Source organism: Anoplophora glabripennis, unplaced genomic scaffold, assembly GCF_000390285.2.
Source record: "Anoplophora glabripennis isolate ALB-LARVAE unplaced genomic scaffold, Agla_2.0 scaffold394, whole genome shotgun sequence".
In the NCBI taxonomy this organism is placed as follows: Eukaryota; Metazoa; Arthropoda; class Insecta; order Coleoptera; family Cerambycidae; genus Anoplophora; species Anoplophora glabripennis.
This window is the reverse complement of record NW_019417078.1, coordinates 18486-33494: the sequence shown is the minus strand read 5'-3', so window position 1 is coordinate 33494 and position 15009 is coordinate 18486. Positions and strand designations below refer to the sequence as shown.

Genomic DNA, 15009 nt, shown 5'->3' with positions numbered 1-15009 from the left:
ATTTTAAAGTAATGCAAATAACTGATAAATAAGTAAAAACTTACCTGGGCATAACCCCGGGACAGGTGCCTGCAACAAAGATGCCGACGGCCTCTATGCTTAGCCGGGGATTAGGTCGGTGATTAAAAGGAAAGAAAGGGATTCTTTCCAGGTAGCCTTAATAAAGGCAGGTAGATTTTGCTCGTTGCAATCACTTCACCTCACAAACAAACACGTCCGCTCAGCTCGGCTGCTCGCACTGAACTCAAAATTAAACCGTTTACCCAAGAAATTTTAAATAATACCGATATCAGACAAAAATATACCAATGGATCAGGATTACGTAGAGCAAATACTAATCCAAAATTTAGAAGATAACTTAAGAAAGTCTCACTTAAACACTGAAGAAAAATCAAAAATCGAAAACTTATATTACAATTATAAAGATATATTTCGCCATATCAATATCTCCTTATATTTTACCAATATGGATTGTCCCGAAGAAGGCAGATGCCAGTGGCACACAAAAATTTCGCATTATTATTGACTACAGAAAATTAAATGAAAAAATTATAGAAAATAAATATCCAATATCAAATATTGAAGATTTGCTAAGCAAATTAGGCCATTGCACGTATTTTGCAATCCTGGGACCTTACAACTGGTTTTTACCAAATAAAAATGGATGAAGAGGACGCAGAAAAAACTGTTTTCACCGGCATTATCAGTTCAAATGAATACCCTTCGGATTACGAAATGGCCTCCCAACTTTTTAATCAGTTATTGATCAGGGGATTACAAAATAATATGTCTCGTCTACCTGGATATTTTAATTATATCTTGTACATCATTAGATGAACATATAGAAAGACTACAGAAAGTTTTCGACAGATTAAGGACCTCTAACCTAAAACTACAACTGAACAAATAGAAATGTCTAAAGAAAAAAGCCGAATAGAATATTTAGGTCATGTTATTACACCCACTAGAGTAAAATAACCCGAACAAAATTTTAGCAGTACAAATATTTCCAGTACCTACCACTACCAAGGAAGTTAAAAGATTGGATTCTATCCAAAATTTTGCTCATCTGACCAAGCCATTGGCTAAATGTCTTGAGAAAAATTCGACAAGCATTGATAATGCAGAATTTATAAATATTTTTGAAAAATGTAAAGACCATTGCTCCTATACTACACAACATCCAAATTTTGACAAACCATTTATAATAAACAACAGATGCATCAGATGTAGCCACTGGATCTATTTTATTACAAGAAAAATTAGAAGATTTGCCGATATGTTATGCTTCAAGGCAGAAAGAAAGTATAGTACTACAAAAAAAGAACTGTTGTCAATAATACTCTCCCTAAAATATTATCATTCAAAATTTAGGTAAATCAATGCCGAAAATCCGTTTGCAATCAATGTACAACAAAAGCAGTACGAACCTAATGAAAGAAAAAGAACTTGTACATCAACAAAACCTACAGAGATACGAAAAAAAATTACGACAATTTAGGGTAGGCGATAAAGTTTATGTGAATAATGCACAGGCCAAATCTAAAACAGCAAACCCTTTCCCCTTTCTCAGGTCCTTTTGTAATATGAGAAATTAACCCCGATAAAACTTACATTTTATTACACAAGAAAAATAATCAAACTCGAAAAGTATACATGGATAATTTAAATCGTTTCTTTTAATATTCCGGATAAGGAGTTTATACAAGGAGTGACGATTCCATGTTACAAAAAGTGAGCCAAGCGGGTCACATAAAAGCGGCGCTGATGTATTGACTTTTGTGTATTTGAGTGGACTATAAATTTGATGTATTTTATGAATAATAAGTGTGAATGATGTTAACATACAGATACACTGAAATTTTAGTACAAAGTATAGAGAAATCAATATTACTTTAAAATATCATGTATCTTAACTGTCTACCAAACGCATGTGCGCTTCGAACTCGCTTATTCCCACCATTGCTGTTCGTCATTTCACAACATACATAGCTGGCACCACGACTCTTACTATTTCTAATAAAAAATGGATCAGTGTAATCTACCCCAGTCACATCCCGGTGTTGATCTAGGTTCGGATAATTACCCCATAATAGGTTTGACTGTTTGAACTTTGTCTGAAGAAGCAACATTCGTGAACCACCTTTTTTGCTAAATTACACCTCATAATAGGCCAAAACCTTTCCCATAATGAATATAAAGTTAATGAGGGTCCTGCATGTAATAGTCGGATGTGTTCAGTAATCATAAGTAACTTGGTCATGGGATGCATGGAACAAAAAAAATATGTTTTTTGTTATAGGCAAAGTTTGAATTTTGTAAACGTCCTTCCCCACTCGTAATGTCTTCAGAATCTAAAAAGGGATAAACTCAAAGCTCAACTTTTAACATTAATATCTTTGCCTTGAAGCAAATTTTCATATTCCTAAGCAAATGATTGTTTCTGTGCAATTTAATTTTAATTAAAAATTTCAACGAATTATCTGTTTCTTTTAGTGAAAGAGGCCCTTACGTTGATCTCGTGACTTTAAGCAATTGTTTTTAAATCTACGCAAAATCGCTGTAACCCGTTTGAGCCTATTTAAATTAGACAGAAATTAGTCAACGGAAAATCGTTAAAACTTTGCGTTAATATAAGGACTTGTTTTAATTTCGTAGTTACTTCATCTCTGCTTGATCTTAGATTAGGCTAATTGGATTCGTTTTGAGAAAGCCATTTAGGCTCATATCACCATAGTTCTAAGTCTATTAAGCAGTTTGGATTAATTCCCCTGGACAAAATATCCGCAAGATTTTGTTTGCTAGGCACGTGTCGCTAATCATATGTACTAGTAAATTCTTGTATAACCGCAACCCGACTCGACAAATGGCTTTAAAGAACTAGGTGTTAATTTTAACCAGTCTATTGTGGACTCTGTCCAGAAAACGTACTTATCAAATTTTATATCCCAAGATGCTGGAACTTTTTTTAACCAATCTGACCAAAATAACAGCTCCACATAATTATTTTAGCCGTGGTAGTGTGATTGTTTAAACGGAGCCAATCGTGTTTTAGCGCATATCTCCGTTTGTATTTATGGATCGGATAAAAATCGCTCCGCCATTGCCTTTTCGGATGCATCTGAAAAAACAATGAAGTTGAATATTTAAGTACGTAATTTTCACATACGACGTGTCGATTTATTTTAACTTTACTAAATTGCATGTAATAGTTAATGGAATTTCGCCCAAGCGGTATTTAATTGCTCTGACAAAGCTTCATTCCAATCAATTTTCTGCGGCCACAGTTTTTGTAGCACGATCTTAGCAGTTATGGTACATGGACTTAAAAGGCCCAATGGGTAAAAAATCTGCACAATATTTGATAATATTGTACGCTTCGTTGCGTTTTTATTACTTGAAATTTTGTTTATTGCATAGGTTAATTATCGGATTTACAGTTCCATAAAAGTCCCAATGTTTTTGTTTTTCGTTAGTACCAAAGTTTACCATACTTGTAAACTGACTGTCATTTTTTACATATTTCGCTAAATAAGAAGCAGCGGCTGTGCCATAATATGTCACGGTCTTAAATTCATAGGTATTTTATCATAATTCTTCCGCCACAATACTCGTTGCAATGGTGTTTGTTTCCGATTTATCAAAACCTGGCGATACATTTTTGCAACGTCCGCGGAAATGACAAACGAGTGTTTTCTAAAACGCAATAGAATTGATAGAAGGTCCTCCTGAATGGTTAGACCCAAGGATTTTATATCCTTGGGTTAGACCAACCGTTTGTAAATCATTTAGAAAATGTCGGAAGTACTGGTGACGCGTCAAACACTACGCGCAGCTTAGTACTTACACTATATTCGCGCAGTGCGCTTTGATGAGGTAGGTAGTAACTATGCTTTATTATTATCGTCAACTTTCGTCATGTGACGTAAAAGCTCATAATCATTCATGATTTTGATATTCTGATTTTTTAATTCTGGTTTAAGTTGCAAAATCTTTTCTATTGAAAACCTTTTTTCCGCCATATTAAATGAGTGGCCGCGTTTTTCTAATGAATCCTTTTTAAGTTTTACTCGAAAATCGGACTATTTTTGAAAACATAGAGTAGTAATTTGTAGAAAATTTAAAGATGAATCCGAAAATATCATGCTTTACGGTAACATAAAGCAGTGGCGCACTATTTTATTTAGAAAAATATGTCACCGATATCCTGTATCTCCGCCATTAAAGCATCTAAATTTTAGAAAAAGACTTCAGATTTTGGACAATGTTTACATAAATACATGTGCTGAATTTCAAATTATTTATTTTTTTAAGTTTAACACCCTGTATCTTTTAACAAAGCATCCTAGATAAAAACTTTATCCGAAAAACTTAATTTTATTTTTGGTCACCGTTTGTGAACCACCCTGTGTGTATTTGGACAGGATCTAGGAAAAAATCAGTTTTGACATAATTGGGTTATTTTTCACCCAAACAGTAGATTTTCTGAGAAATATCAGTCATGAGATACGAAGTAGCTTAAATGGGGGCAAGGTTGTACCTATAATCAGAGGATCAACATTATGCCTCTAAAAAGTAAAGGCTGAATTTTTTGGGATAAAACGTCTGAATCTGGTTCGGGCTGAAGCAGTACAGTATTGGGGTCATGAAGGCTTGCAAGAAATGGAATAAAATTTCCAGGGTCGTATTTAAAAAAGTGAAGTTGATGATGGTCCTGGAGAGACAAAACGTTACATATAAAAATTGATTATGCCATTCGATAGAGGGCAAAAAGTTGCCATGAGAAAGTGTTCTTCTTTTTTCAATATCACCTCAAACAAGGCTGAAATGAACCAAAAAACGAATTTCCAAAATTTAATAACATAATACATTATTTATTATGTTAAAATTTTATAAGACTGTTTTAACTATTTTACAAATATAAATTTTTTGTATTCGATTGAATTCCTCAAAGAAAGTTCCCCATAAACATGGATCAAGAAATGCTTAGTTTTTTTATTACATGGTATTCAAAATAAAATTCATTCCAATAGGCCAATCAATAGAGGTTATGTTTCTGACAAAAATACTAGTAGCAAACGGACTGTGCCATCATATAAAAGACAGTCTGTAGATTTATGCTTATATGTTTCCTATACAAATTTACCATTAATTTTTTATTAACATTTTTATGCAAAAAACGCATTTTTTAGTTGTTTTGCTTATAAAACCTAAACTAACGAGGTAATCTGAATGCTATAAAGAGACAATTTGTAGAGAATCGAAATACGAATAAATAAAATAATTAGAAATGAAGAAAACCCGGAAAAATTGAAAAATTTAGCGTCTTTAAAAATTCATTACTCCACCATTTTTCAAGTTGTAGAGATCACCCGTGCACAAAAGTAGTAAATTATATGTACTTTAGGTGCGTACAAAACAGGCGGTGTTGGACCATTAGTTTTGGCACAATTGCAATTTCAATTTTTTGGTACACTATTTTGAAAAATTTCTAGATGCGCTGCAGGTGGTTCGATTTTAATTTTTCAGTCGGATTTTAAAAGTAGAAGTATAATACTACAAAACGTATATTCTAATTTTCCGATAAAATGATGCGAAATATGTGAAACATTCCTATAATGGCTTTCGAGCGGACTAATAATTTTTAAGAAATTTAAATATACAACCAAATTTTTTTGGCTCGAAAGACAAGAGGGCCCACAAAAAATTTTCTTAAAGGGGTTCCCCGCCGACAAGCGTAGCACCATTAGATTCCACATGTCATAAAACCCCTGTGTACCAAATTTAGTGATTCTCATGCAACAGGGTTGTGAGACATAAAAAAAAGATTATTCTTAGGGGCGGATTTCGGGAGGGTTGTAACTCCGAAAGAGGGGGCCACTTGGCAAATATTAAAAATACGGGTCCCCTAAATTTATCTTAAAAATCTGTAACCAAATTTTGTTGCATTAATTTCGTTATACCCTGTATTACTAACAATATTCAAAATTATATACCAATATATCTCTCTCTCATCTCCCGATCTTCCCCCACTACTCGACCGCATACGCGCGCTCGGCCGTTTTTGAGCATGTTTAGAGGAATTTTTCACCTATTTCGCACCATTTTATCGGAAAAATAGAATATACTTGTAGTATTATACTTCTCCTTTTAAAATCTGACTGAAAAATTAAAATTGGACCACCTCCACCGCATCCAGAAATTTTGCAAAATAATGCACAAAAAATTCAAATTGCAATTTCGCCTGCTTTGTGCACACTGAAAGTTTTCTTCGTTTCTAATTATCCGATCGGATTTCAATGCTCTATAAATTGTCTCTTTATAGTTTTCAGATTGCTTCGTTAGTTTAGGTTCAGGTATAAGCAAAAAACTAAAAGATAAATGAGTTTTTTTGCATAAAAATGTTTATAAAAAATTAATTAATTGTAAATCTATCTACAGACTGTCGTAAATGATGACAGAGTCCGTTTGCTACTAATATTTTTGTCATAAAATCACTGATTTAATACTATATTATTGATTGGCCTACAATATCTTTAAGCATTTTGAATACATAAAAATTAAATATTTGGAAATTCCAACTTGAAATCCCTATACCTCAGAAATTAAGCATTTTTTTATTTTTAGTTCTATCAAGCTTAACTTTTATAATTTAGGATACGTTATATAATAAGATGCCACAAATATAGCGAGTTTTGACAATTTCTTCACTAATTACATATAATTATATATCATAGACTGCTTTTATTTGTATTAGAACCAGGAACTGCCCCAAGAAATGTTCAAGTACGTCCTCTCAGCTCCAGTACTATGGTAATAAATTGGGATGAACCAGAAACACCCAATGGTCAAGTGCTGGTAAGTACCTAATTTTTACTGCACTAACAAAATTTTACTTTATATTGGTAATTATACAGAAAAAAGTTGTGCGTATTTGTATAATAATTAAGAAGACCTTAACAATCACTAACTTTGTATCGGCACAATGCAAAATAATACGCGAAATGTGTTTAAAAAAAATATGAAATTTACAAAAAACTAAAGAAAATACTTAAAATTTTTTATAGTCAATATCACTTGAACTTTAAAATTCAGAAAATCTCCATATACCAATTATTAATATTTATATATTAATTCATTGCAGTAGTTTGCATCATTTAAGAATCCTCCACTTCTTGCGATATCATTAAATGTCTTCAATATCATCAATAAATTGTCATCTTCACTAGTTCGTCGCAACTACTTACCCCAGATATACAAAATGTAATTTTGTTACTTTTATTGTCAGATACTTTTCATCTGAAGTATCAAACAAAAATCTATGGAACTATTCCCTTAAGAAGGCTCTCGATCTCTTTGACTTGTTTTTGACCTTCTCCTTGTTTTTTTTTCAAAAATGCACGCAAATTGTATTTTTCGATGTTCACATTATGCTTCAAACTTAACACAGAGTTTACCATTGAATAATGAGCCCACAAACTAGAACTCTTCAGTTTTTATATATTTGTTTTGATAGATGCAAGTACGTATCTATAGTAACGATAAGTAAAGTTATATACAGTGAAACAAGTTAAAGATTCAATGTTACAATCTTTGTTTAAAATTCGTTATTTTCTTAGTTATTTTAATATTTTTATAGAATTTATAATGTTTAAATAAAAAATAGTACCTATATGATGTTTGGAGAATAAGATACTTTATGTGCTTCGCATGGATTGTCTATTGTCTGACTCACTACATACAAACTTTCCACTTTTAGCACATAAAGTATGTATCACTTATTCTCCTAACATCACAAAATACTATTTTCGTTTTTATATTACATGATTACCTAAAATTGGGAAGATATCAGATCAGATGTGCTATCCTAGTAGTCCAGTCGGTATCTGTTACGGGATGGATGTTTTATATAGTAACGCTAATTTTTGCTAGGAATAGTTCTAAATATTATATATTAATTGTGATATGCACCCACTGAAAAAGTTGTAAATAATTGTTAGCGCAAGGAAATGTAAAAAAAAATAAAAAAGGCGCATTTTTTCTCCCTTCTTTCATTTACAACTCGGAGAATATTGACATTAGAGAAAATAGTCAAAGGAAAAAAAGTTTCGTTTTGAGATTCTCTTTCAAATAAAAGTATTCCGAAATATTTGTGTGCATTATTGTTGCTGCAATACAGTATAGGCCGAAAAAAAATTCGTGAAAAAAGATTTTTTCCATGAATTTATTTCGGAGTTTAGAGCAGCCATATAAAAAATATGGTTCTGAGTGATATGGTAGTATTGCAGAAATTGTTTAATCAAAATCGGCTGGGAAGATTTCGCACAATTGAATTATTAATTAAGAAAATACAGAACTATACTTATTTTTCAATTCTCTCTCACGGTAAAACTAATGATTATTTTGAGCTCCCAATTTTTATACATACCCGTTGGAGTCTCAACTATCAATTCCCATTTAAAAATTTTTTGGTTTGGTCTGAGGAGGCTTTGGTTGATTTGTTTTACATCTTTACTTACATTATGACACTATATAATCACACTAAAACGAAAAATAAAAAACACTTGGATATTTTTTTAATTTAATTTGTAATTTATTTATATGCAATATGGTTACAATCTGAAATTGTTTATTTATAATATTTTCCAAATACTTCTTGGACCAATAGCAACATTTTAACAATTACAATTAAATGAAACATTATTTTTTAGGGTTACAAAGTGTATTACACAACAAATTCTGAATTACCAATAACACAGTGGGAATCACAAATGGTGGATAACAATCAGTTAACAACAATTAGTGAGCTTATTCCTCACACAATCTACACAATAAAAGTTCAAGCATACACATCTGTAGGACATGGTCCTCTTAGTTCGCCAGTTCATGTTAAAACACAACAAGGTTTGTATTTAATAATAATTATTATAATAGTAACCTTTATTTTTCCATAATAGAGACAGCAACACAAAAAAAGGCATAAGAAAAGCATACAATAGGAAAATAAGCTGAGGATCAGGTGACTGAACCAGTTAAAGCACAGCCTCTGGTATTATTCCTAAGCTGAACCAAACAATATGACATAAAATATTCATTTATAAACAAGCTATCTATTTATCTAATGCACAAATATTTACAAAATGGTCAACACTAACAACATTGCAAAAACTATAGAGTTATCAATACCTATTTAAGTGTTAACACAGTTAGTTGGAAGATTAATATATGTATAAAGATAAAGAAAAAATCATAACATGGCGAGGAAAATTAAAATTCGTTGAATCGGTAAATTTCACAAAGGATTTTTTTGTGTATAAACAATATTCAATAATTTAATAAAATATATTTAGTTTATTCCAATATATTTATACCGTCAGTAGGTAATTCGTGAATAGATATTTCAAAAAGGTATGAATTTCAAAAATCGTTCTTGTGAAAATCTGTATTTTTGTATAAATGAATTCCTTGAAATTCAGAAGTGCCAGGAAAACGCGTGACCTTGAAAATTTTTAAAATGTTTCGCCTGCGGCGCCATTAAAAACTCCGGACACTTTATATCCCGGAATTCAATTCAACAAATGCAACAACCCTAAGCAGAACACATTCAATCAATGTTCGTTCACGCACCGCCACTGATATCACCTTCCATCAGATATACTGTAATATTAGTAATATAATATAAATCAAATATTAGTGGTTTCATTTGTATTACCCTGTTTAGTAATTTGGGGGGGGGGAATACTATTGTTATTTGGGGTATTTTCCGCTTTATAAATTATCTTGGCGCCCATATTAGACATCAAATAATTTTGGAACTCAGCCTTCTTCACTGTAGTCTGGCCGAAGAATACGCAGCTCTCAACTGAGACCGCTGGTTCATTTGCGACCCCAGAAAAGGTGGTGGCAAAGTGTCGCATATCATTACATCGTTTACAAGGGCAAAAAGTATGGTGCACCTAGTAAAAAAAGGACTGCCTGACACTACTTTAGAATTTTTTATCTTTGTATAAATATAGTAATAGAGTATAATATATACTTTTACACCCTAATAATAGTTGCAATGGCAAATTTTCTTCTACATTGCACTTCAAGGCTGTTTAAAATAAATCAAAGTGAATCGATTCAATAATGCCAGGAAATTTTTTAATCAGTTGTCTTGATAGACTCTTAGATCGTATTTCAGAATACAATTCAAAGATTGTAGTGTAATGTAATAAACAAAAATAAATTTGTTAAAAAACAACCCCTAACTAATCCCTGTAGCACAAGGTCATTATTTGCAAATTATTTAAATGTTGAATTTACATTATACCCAAAAACAAAAAACACTAAATTTTTTGTTGCAAATAATAAATTTTGTGTCATTTTTATACAGAGCCTTCATAAATGTTTACAAGCCACGTAACCGCCGAACTTAGGCAACCCCCAACATTACACGATTGGTCTAAGAATGAAAATTCCCTAAATCTTGGCGTCGCCAATATTAATGATTCATTTCCAGTGAACAATGACAAACCGTTACGTCCACACGAGATAATGCGATTCATGATTGGTTGAATAGGATTTCGTGAAAAATTACATCAATCACAGCCGGTGAAACAGAATGTTGTGTTTTAATGTAACCTTGATCTTAGTATTTTAATAATTTCTAATTTTACCGAAAAATCCAACATGAAGGAAATAAAATTACTGTTCTAAACAAAATTATTGGACACATGGCTTGTAATCATTTATGAAGGCTCTGTATTGAGTGTTCGAAAAAAACTAAATTAAAAAAAACATTTTTTTTTTCTTCAATTAACTAGAAAATTATGTGAGTGTTAAGTAACTAAATATATAAATAAATATTTCTGATATTTCCTTTAAATATAAAAATCTGTCTATAGCATACCTCTACAACTTTTAGGTGTACCAAGTCAGCCAAGTAATTTGCGTGCCTCAGATATTGGAGAAACTTCAGTGACATTACAATGGAGTAAGCCAACACACTCGGGAGAAAGCATAGTGAGTTATGAACTATATTGGAATGATACCTATGCTAAAGAAAAACACCATAGACGTATACCCATATCAGAGTCATACACTCTAACAGGACTTTATCCAGATACTATTTATTATGTTTGGTTAGCTGCTAGGTCCCAAAGAGGTGAGGGTGCTACTACTCCACCTATTCCAGTGAAAACGAAGCAGTATGGTAAGATGTATTATTAATTATCACATTGAAAACCTAACACATACTGTCGATATTAAATGTAATATATTATGTCCCAAATAGGTATAATGATACGTGTAATAAAAAGAAATTTTCAAGTTGGAATATTATCTTCAAAGATTCAGTAGGACATTGTTAGAAATCTAGTATTATTTATGCTTCCTTATTATCCAATATTTTCTTGGTACTGTGTGTTTAAATATTTTATTTTTATTTCTCTTTCAACCAGTGACAATATAAATTTGCAAATTCTTATTATTGCTGCATCTAAAGAATTATATTTAGACTTAATTTTTTTTTTATTACAAAAATCATTATCCTATTCAAGGACACAGTGTATATATCTAATATATATTCAGAATTTTTTACAATTTATTAATAGAATCCTTATTATTAAAATTAATAAATTTTATATTACCTACATATGAAAACGAATACTTATCAATGTGTAAGTTTTCAAAATAATTTTAATGTGTGTATACGTGTGTTAATGTGCGTGTCTGAGTGTGTATGCGTGTGTGAATATGTGGCAAATGAAAGTTTTTGTATAATAATGCATTTTGCATGTTGAAATTAGTTGTCAGTGGATATTAATTTGTTATTTAGCACTGCACTAGGTATACTGCTATGTGAAATTTATTATGTGCAATCAAAGCACCTTTTATTTGTGTATATTTTTTTGTCGTCATTATCGTGGTAGTAAAAATTTTATTTTAATATCCACTAAGTAAGTTAGTCTATAAGCTTGGCTTTTGTTAATGCTAACGCCACCGTAGTACCGGGTGCCCCACCCAGCAATGTTGTTGGCGAGGCGGTAAGTCCTACTGCCATTCGAGTGTCTTGGAATCCTCCACCTGTCAATCGTAGTAATGGAAATATTGTCTACTATAAAATACAATTTGTGGAAGCCGATAGATCTGATAGTGAAGCAACTGAAATCAGATTTAATGGTACTAGTATCACGCTTGACGAACTAAAAAGATGGACTTCCTATAGAATTCGAGTCTTGGCTGGTACTTCTGTAGGAGATGGGCCTAGTTCGTTGCCTATCACCGTGCAAACTCTTGAAGATGGTACGTTTTGATTATTTACTACATAAAGATAAGATCATAATTCAATGGAAAGAATGTTATTGTCTTAAATTTATAATTAACTACTAATATCTTGACTTGAATTGACAAGTGGTTCATAAGAAATTGAAGATTTTTTTCATGACATGTATGTATATACATATATGTATACATATATGTATACATCTACATACCTAACACACTGAAATAAATATACACACATACATAATGAAATATACATATTATGTGTATGAGTAATAAAGTCAGTTGTACAATTATCAGTGACATAAATTTAAACATTGAAATGCACACTGGCTTTATCCGAGGGACCCTTTTTGAAGGATTCTCTTCTTCTTCCTGTTTCTCTCTCTCTCTACTCCCCCCTCTCTTTCTACTCCCCCCCATCTCTCACCCTCTCCCCCTACTACCCCCTCTCTCTCGGTAAATTCAAAACGAGGAATTTTCAGTTACCTTGAACAAATTCATTACGTTGCCGTTTATATTTCACATTTAATATTATAAACCTTGCTTGGACAAGAAGAATAAGGTACGTTATGTTTCTCTTTTGAAGGTACTTAGGATGGTACGTCCAAGTACGATCCCGTTTCAACAGGTTTTTAATTTTGATGATGTATATGAACAATAATAATAGTTTGTTATATTCAACTTTGATGAAATTATATATATTTATAAAATGGTAATTTATGTTTCATGTAACCTGTTTTATGATGTCTCAATTGCGTCAATGTTTAGCGGCTTTCCTTATTATGTCTATTAAATATGAATATTATTGAAATCCTAAAATCTAGATTTGAATTATGTTCAAATGTTCCGGTTTGTTTCTGTAATTCTTACTTATTTGTTTTTTTTATAATCTTTCCAGCACTGATCAGATAAAATCATATTAAAAAAAATTCTAATTGATCTTTTTAATGCGCACTGTATTAAATAAGGAAACAGTTAAATGATTTTAGTTACAGTTTATAAATTTGGAAAGCTTTATAAATGTAATTTTACGATATTTAGGAATGTTAATACAGTTCAATTATATCGAAAACAAAAAAAAATCCTTTAAAATAATTCAGATTTGATCGGGAACAGCCCTGTCTTTTTTTAGTGCATTGTATTGTATTTATATGACCAATGCCATAATGATGGTGCTTCTACATGGCCTATGATTTTTTTTATGGGAGGATATTTCATGAAAATATATTAGGGTTTTTTTATGGAAAATTTGACAACCTGGCATAACTCAGACTTTTATATCAATTTCCATTAATATATATAAATTTATTTTTTTTTCCACATTAACATTTTGTATTTCTTAAAAGTACTTGAAAATGTTGAATTTATATAAAAAGAAAGAAATATAAACAATTTTAGACCCACATAAGAAACTGTCATCATGGAAAAATTTCAAACAGAATATAAAAATTGAGGTGGCTGACTGAGACTGCGTAATCAAGTGATAGATGTAAATGAATCCCATCATTCTTTTTACAACTGATGTAGTTTTGTTTATATAAACTGAAAGGCTTTTATTATGGAAAAAAAATCTTCCTTTGGTTTACACAGTTTAATGAAAATAATAAGTTTTTAACAAATAAAAATGATAATAAAATAATTTCAATAGTTTTTTGTCAACCAAATTAATCTTAATTCACATATTCCGTTAATAAGAATTTATTTCATTTTAAATATACTTTATGCCAAGAATTGTCATCTGTGACTGTACAGCCAGGTGTATTTGTTACTCTTAAAATGCTTGGCAAGATTTCACTAGAAATACAGAACTGCAGGAATAAATTAGTTGCCAAAAAATAAGTAGAGTTATAAAGTTTTTTCCTGGGGGAAGTGGTATTCGAGATACAGGGTGTTCCAAGTTCCCAAAAATATATATATTTTTACGTAATTAAACCTTTTATTGAATGTAATATTAACCTCGTGGCATTATCCAATGGCGTGCTACTGAAGGTGACACTCTGTTTTCTCAAGAAAAAAATATGCCACTGGCAGTTTTTTGTACAAATAATGTTAAATTCAAGTACTGTTACGTTAAATGAGTGAAAAGTGTTTCTTGGTGTTTTTTAATAGTAGCAGCCGTTTAGGCGACCATGATGCGCGAATTTAGTCCACCTACTCATATTTGTTTAAAATCCATCAGCAAAAATTGAGTCTTTTGTCTGCAATATCTAAGTTTATAGAGCAAACTCTGCTTATTTTTTGGTAATGAATGTATAATTAAAAAATTATACAGGGTGTTTCATAATTGGATGTTAATATTGAAGGGTGTTAATCTGTGCGTGATTTTAAGACAAAAAGTTCATATAAACATAGGTCCGTTTTCGCTTTATTTTTGATATACAGGGTGATGAATATCTGTTTGTAAAATTTTTTTTTTTTAATAACTCCGAAACTAAATTAGATAGTTTTATAAAACTTAGTATGTGTAAACTAGGTGCAGAGACACGTCTTTTGCATAATAAACGAATTTTCATTTTTAACCAGTGGCGTCCCAATTAACTTCAACCTCATTATTTTGAATGAAAAAAATGATACGCCACTGCATTTTTGAAAAACAAAAATTATTGTATAAATGGTGCTTTATTTTGTAATAAAAAAGATCTCTTGAGTTTTTTTCTTATCTTGCACTGTTTTTTAGTAAAAAAATAAAGAACAACAATAATTATCTGTACGTGGAATGAAGTACTTTTTACACATTTTATG

The 15009-nt window shown here is 31.2% G+C and overlaps 1 protein-coding gene across 1 annotated transcript; it reads left to right on the top strand.

Moving 5' to 3' along the window:
- Positions 1 to 6757: 6757 nt before the first annotated feature.
- LOC108908178 (tyrosine-protein phosphatase Lar) lies at positions 6758 to 12285 on the top strand (the record flags this gene model as incomplete). Its single annotated transcript, XM_018712113.2, is given in 4 exon segments — positions 6758 to 6858; positions 8712 to 8904; positions 10907 to 11194; positions 11989 to 12285. Coding segments are annotated over 4 exon segments (879 nt in total), but the record flags the coding sequence as incomplete, so codon positions are not given.
- Between the last annotated feature and the right edge of the window lie 2724 nt (positions 12286 to 15009).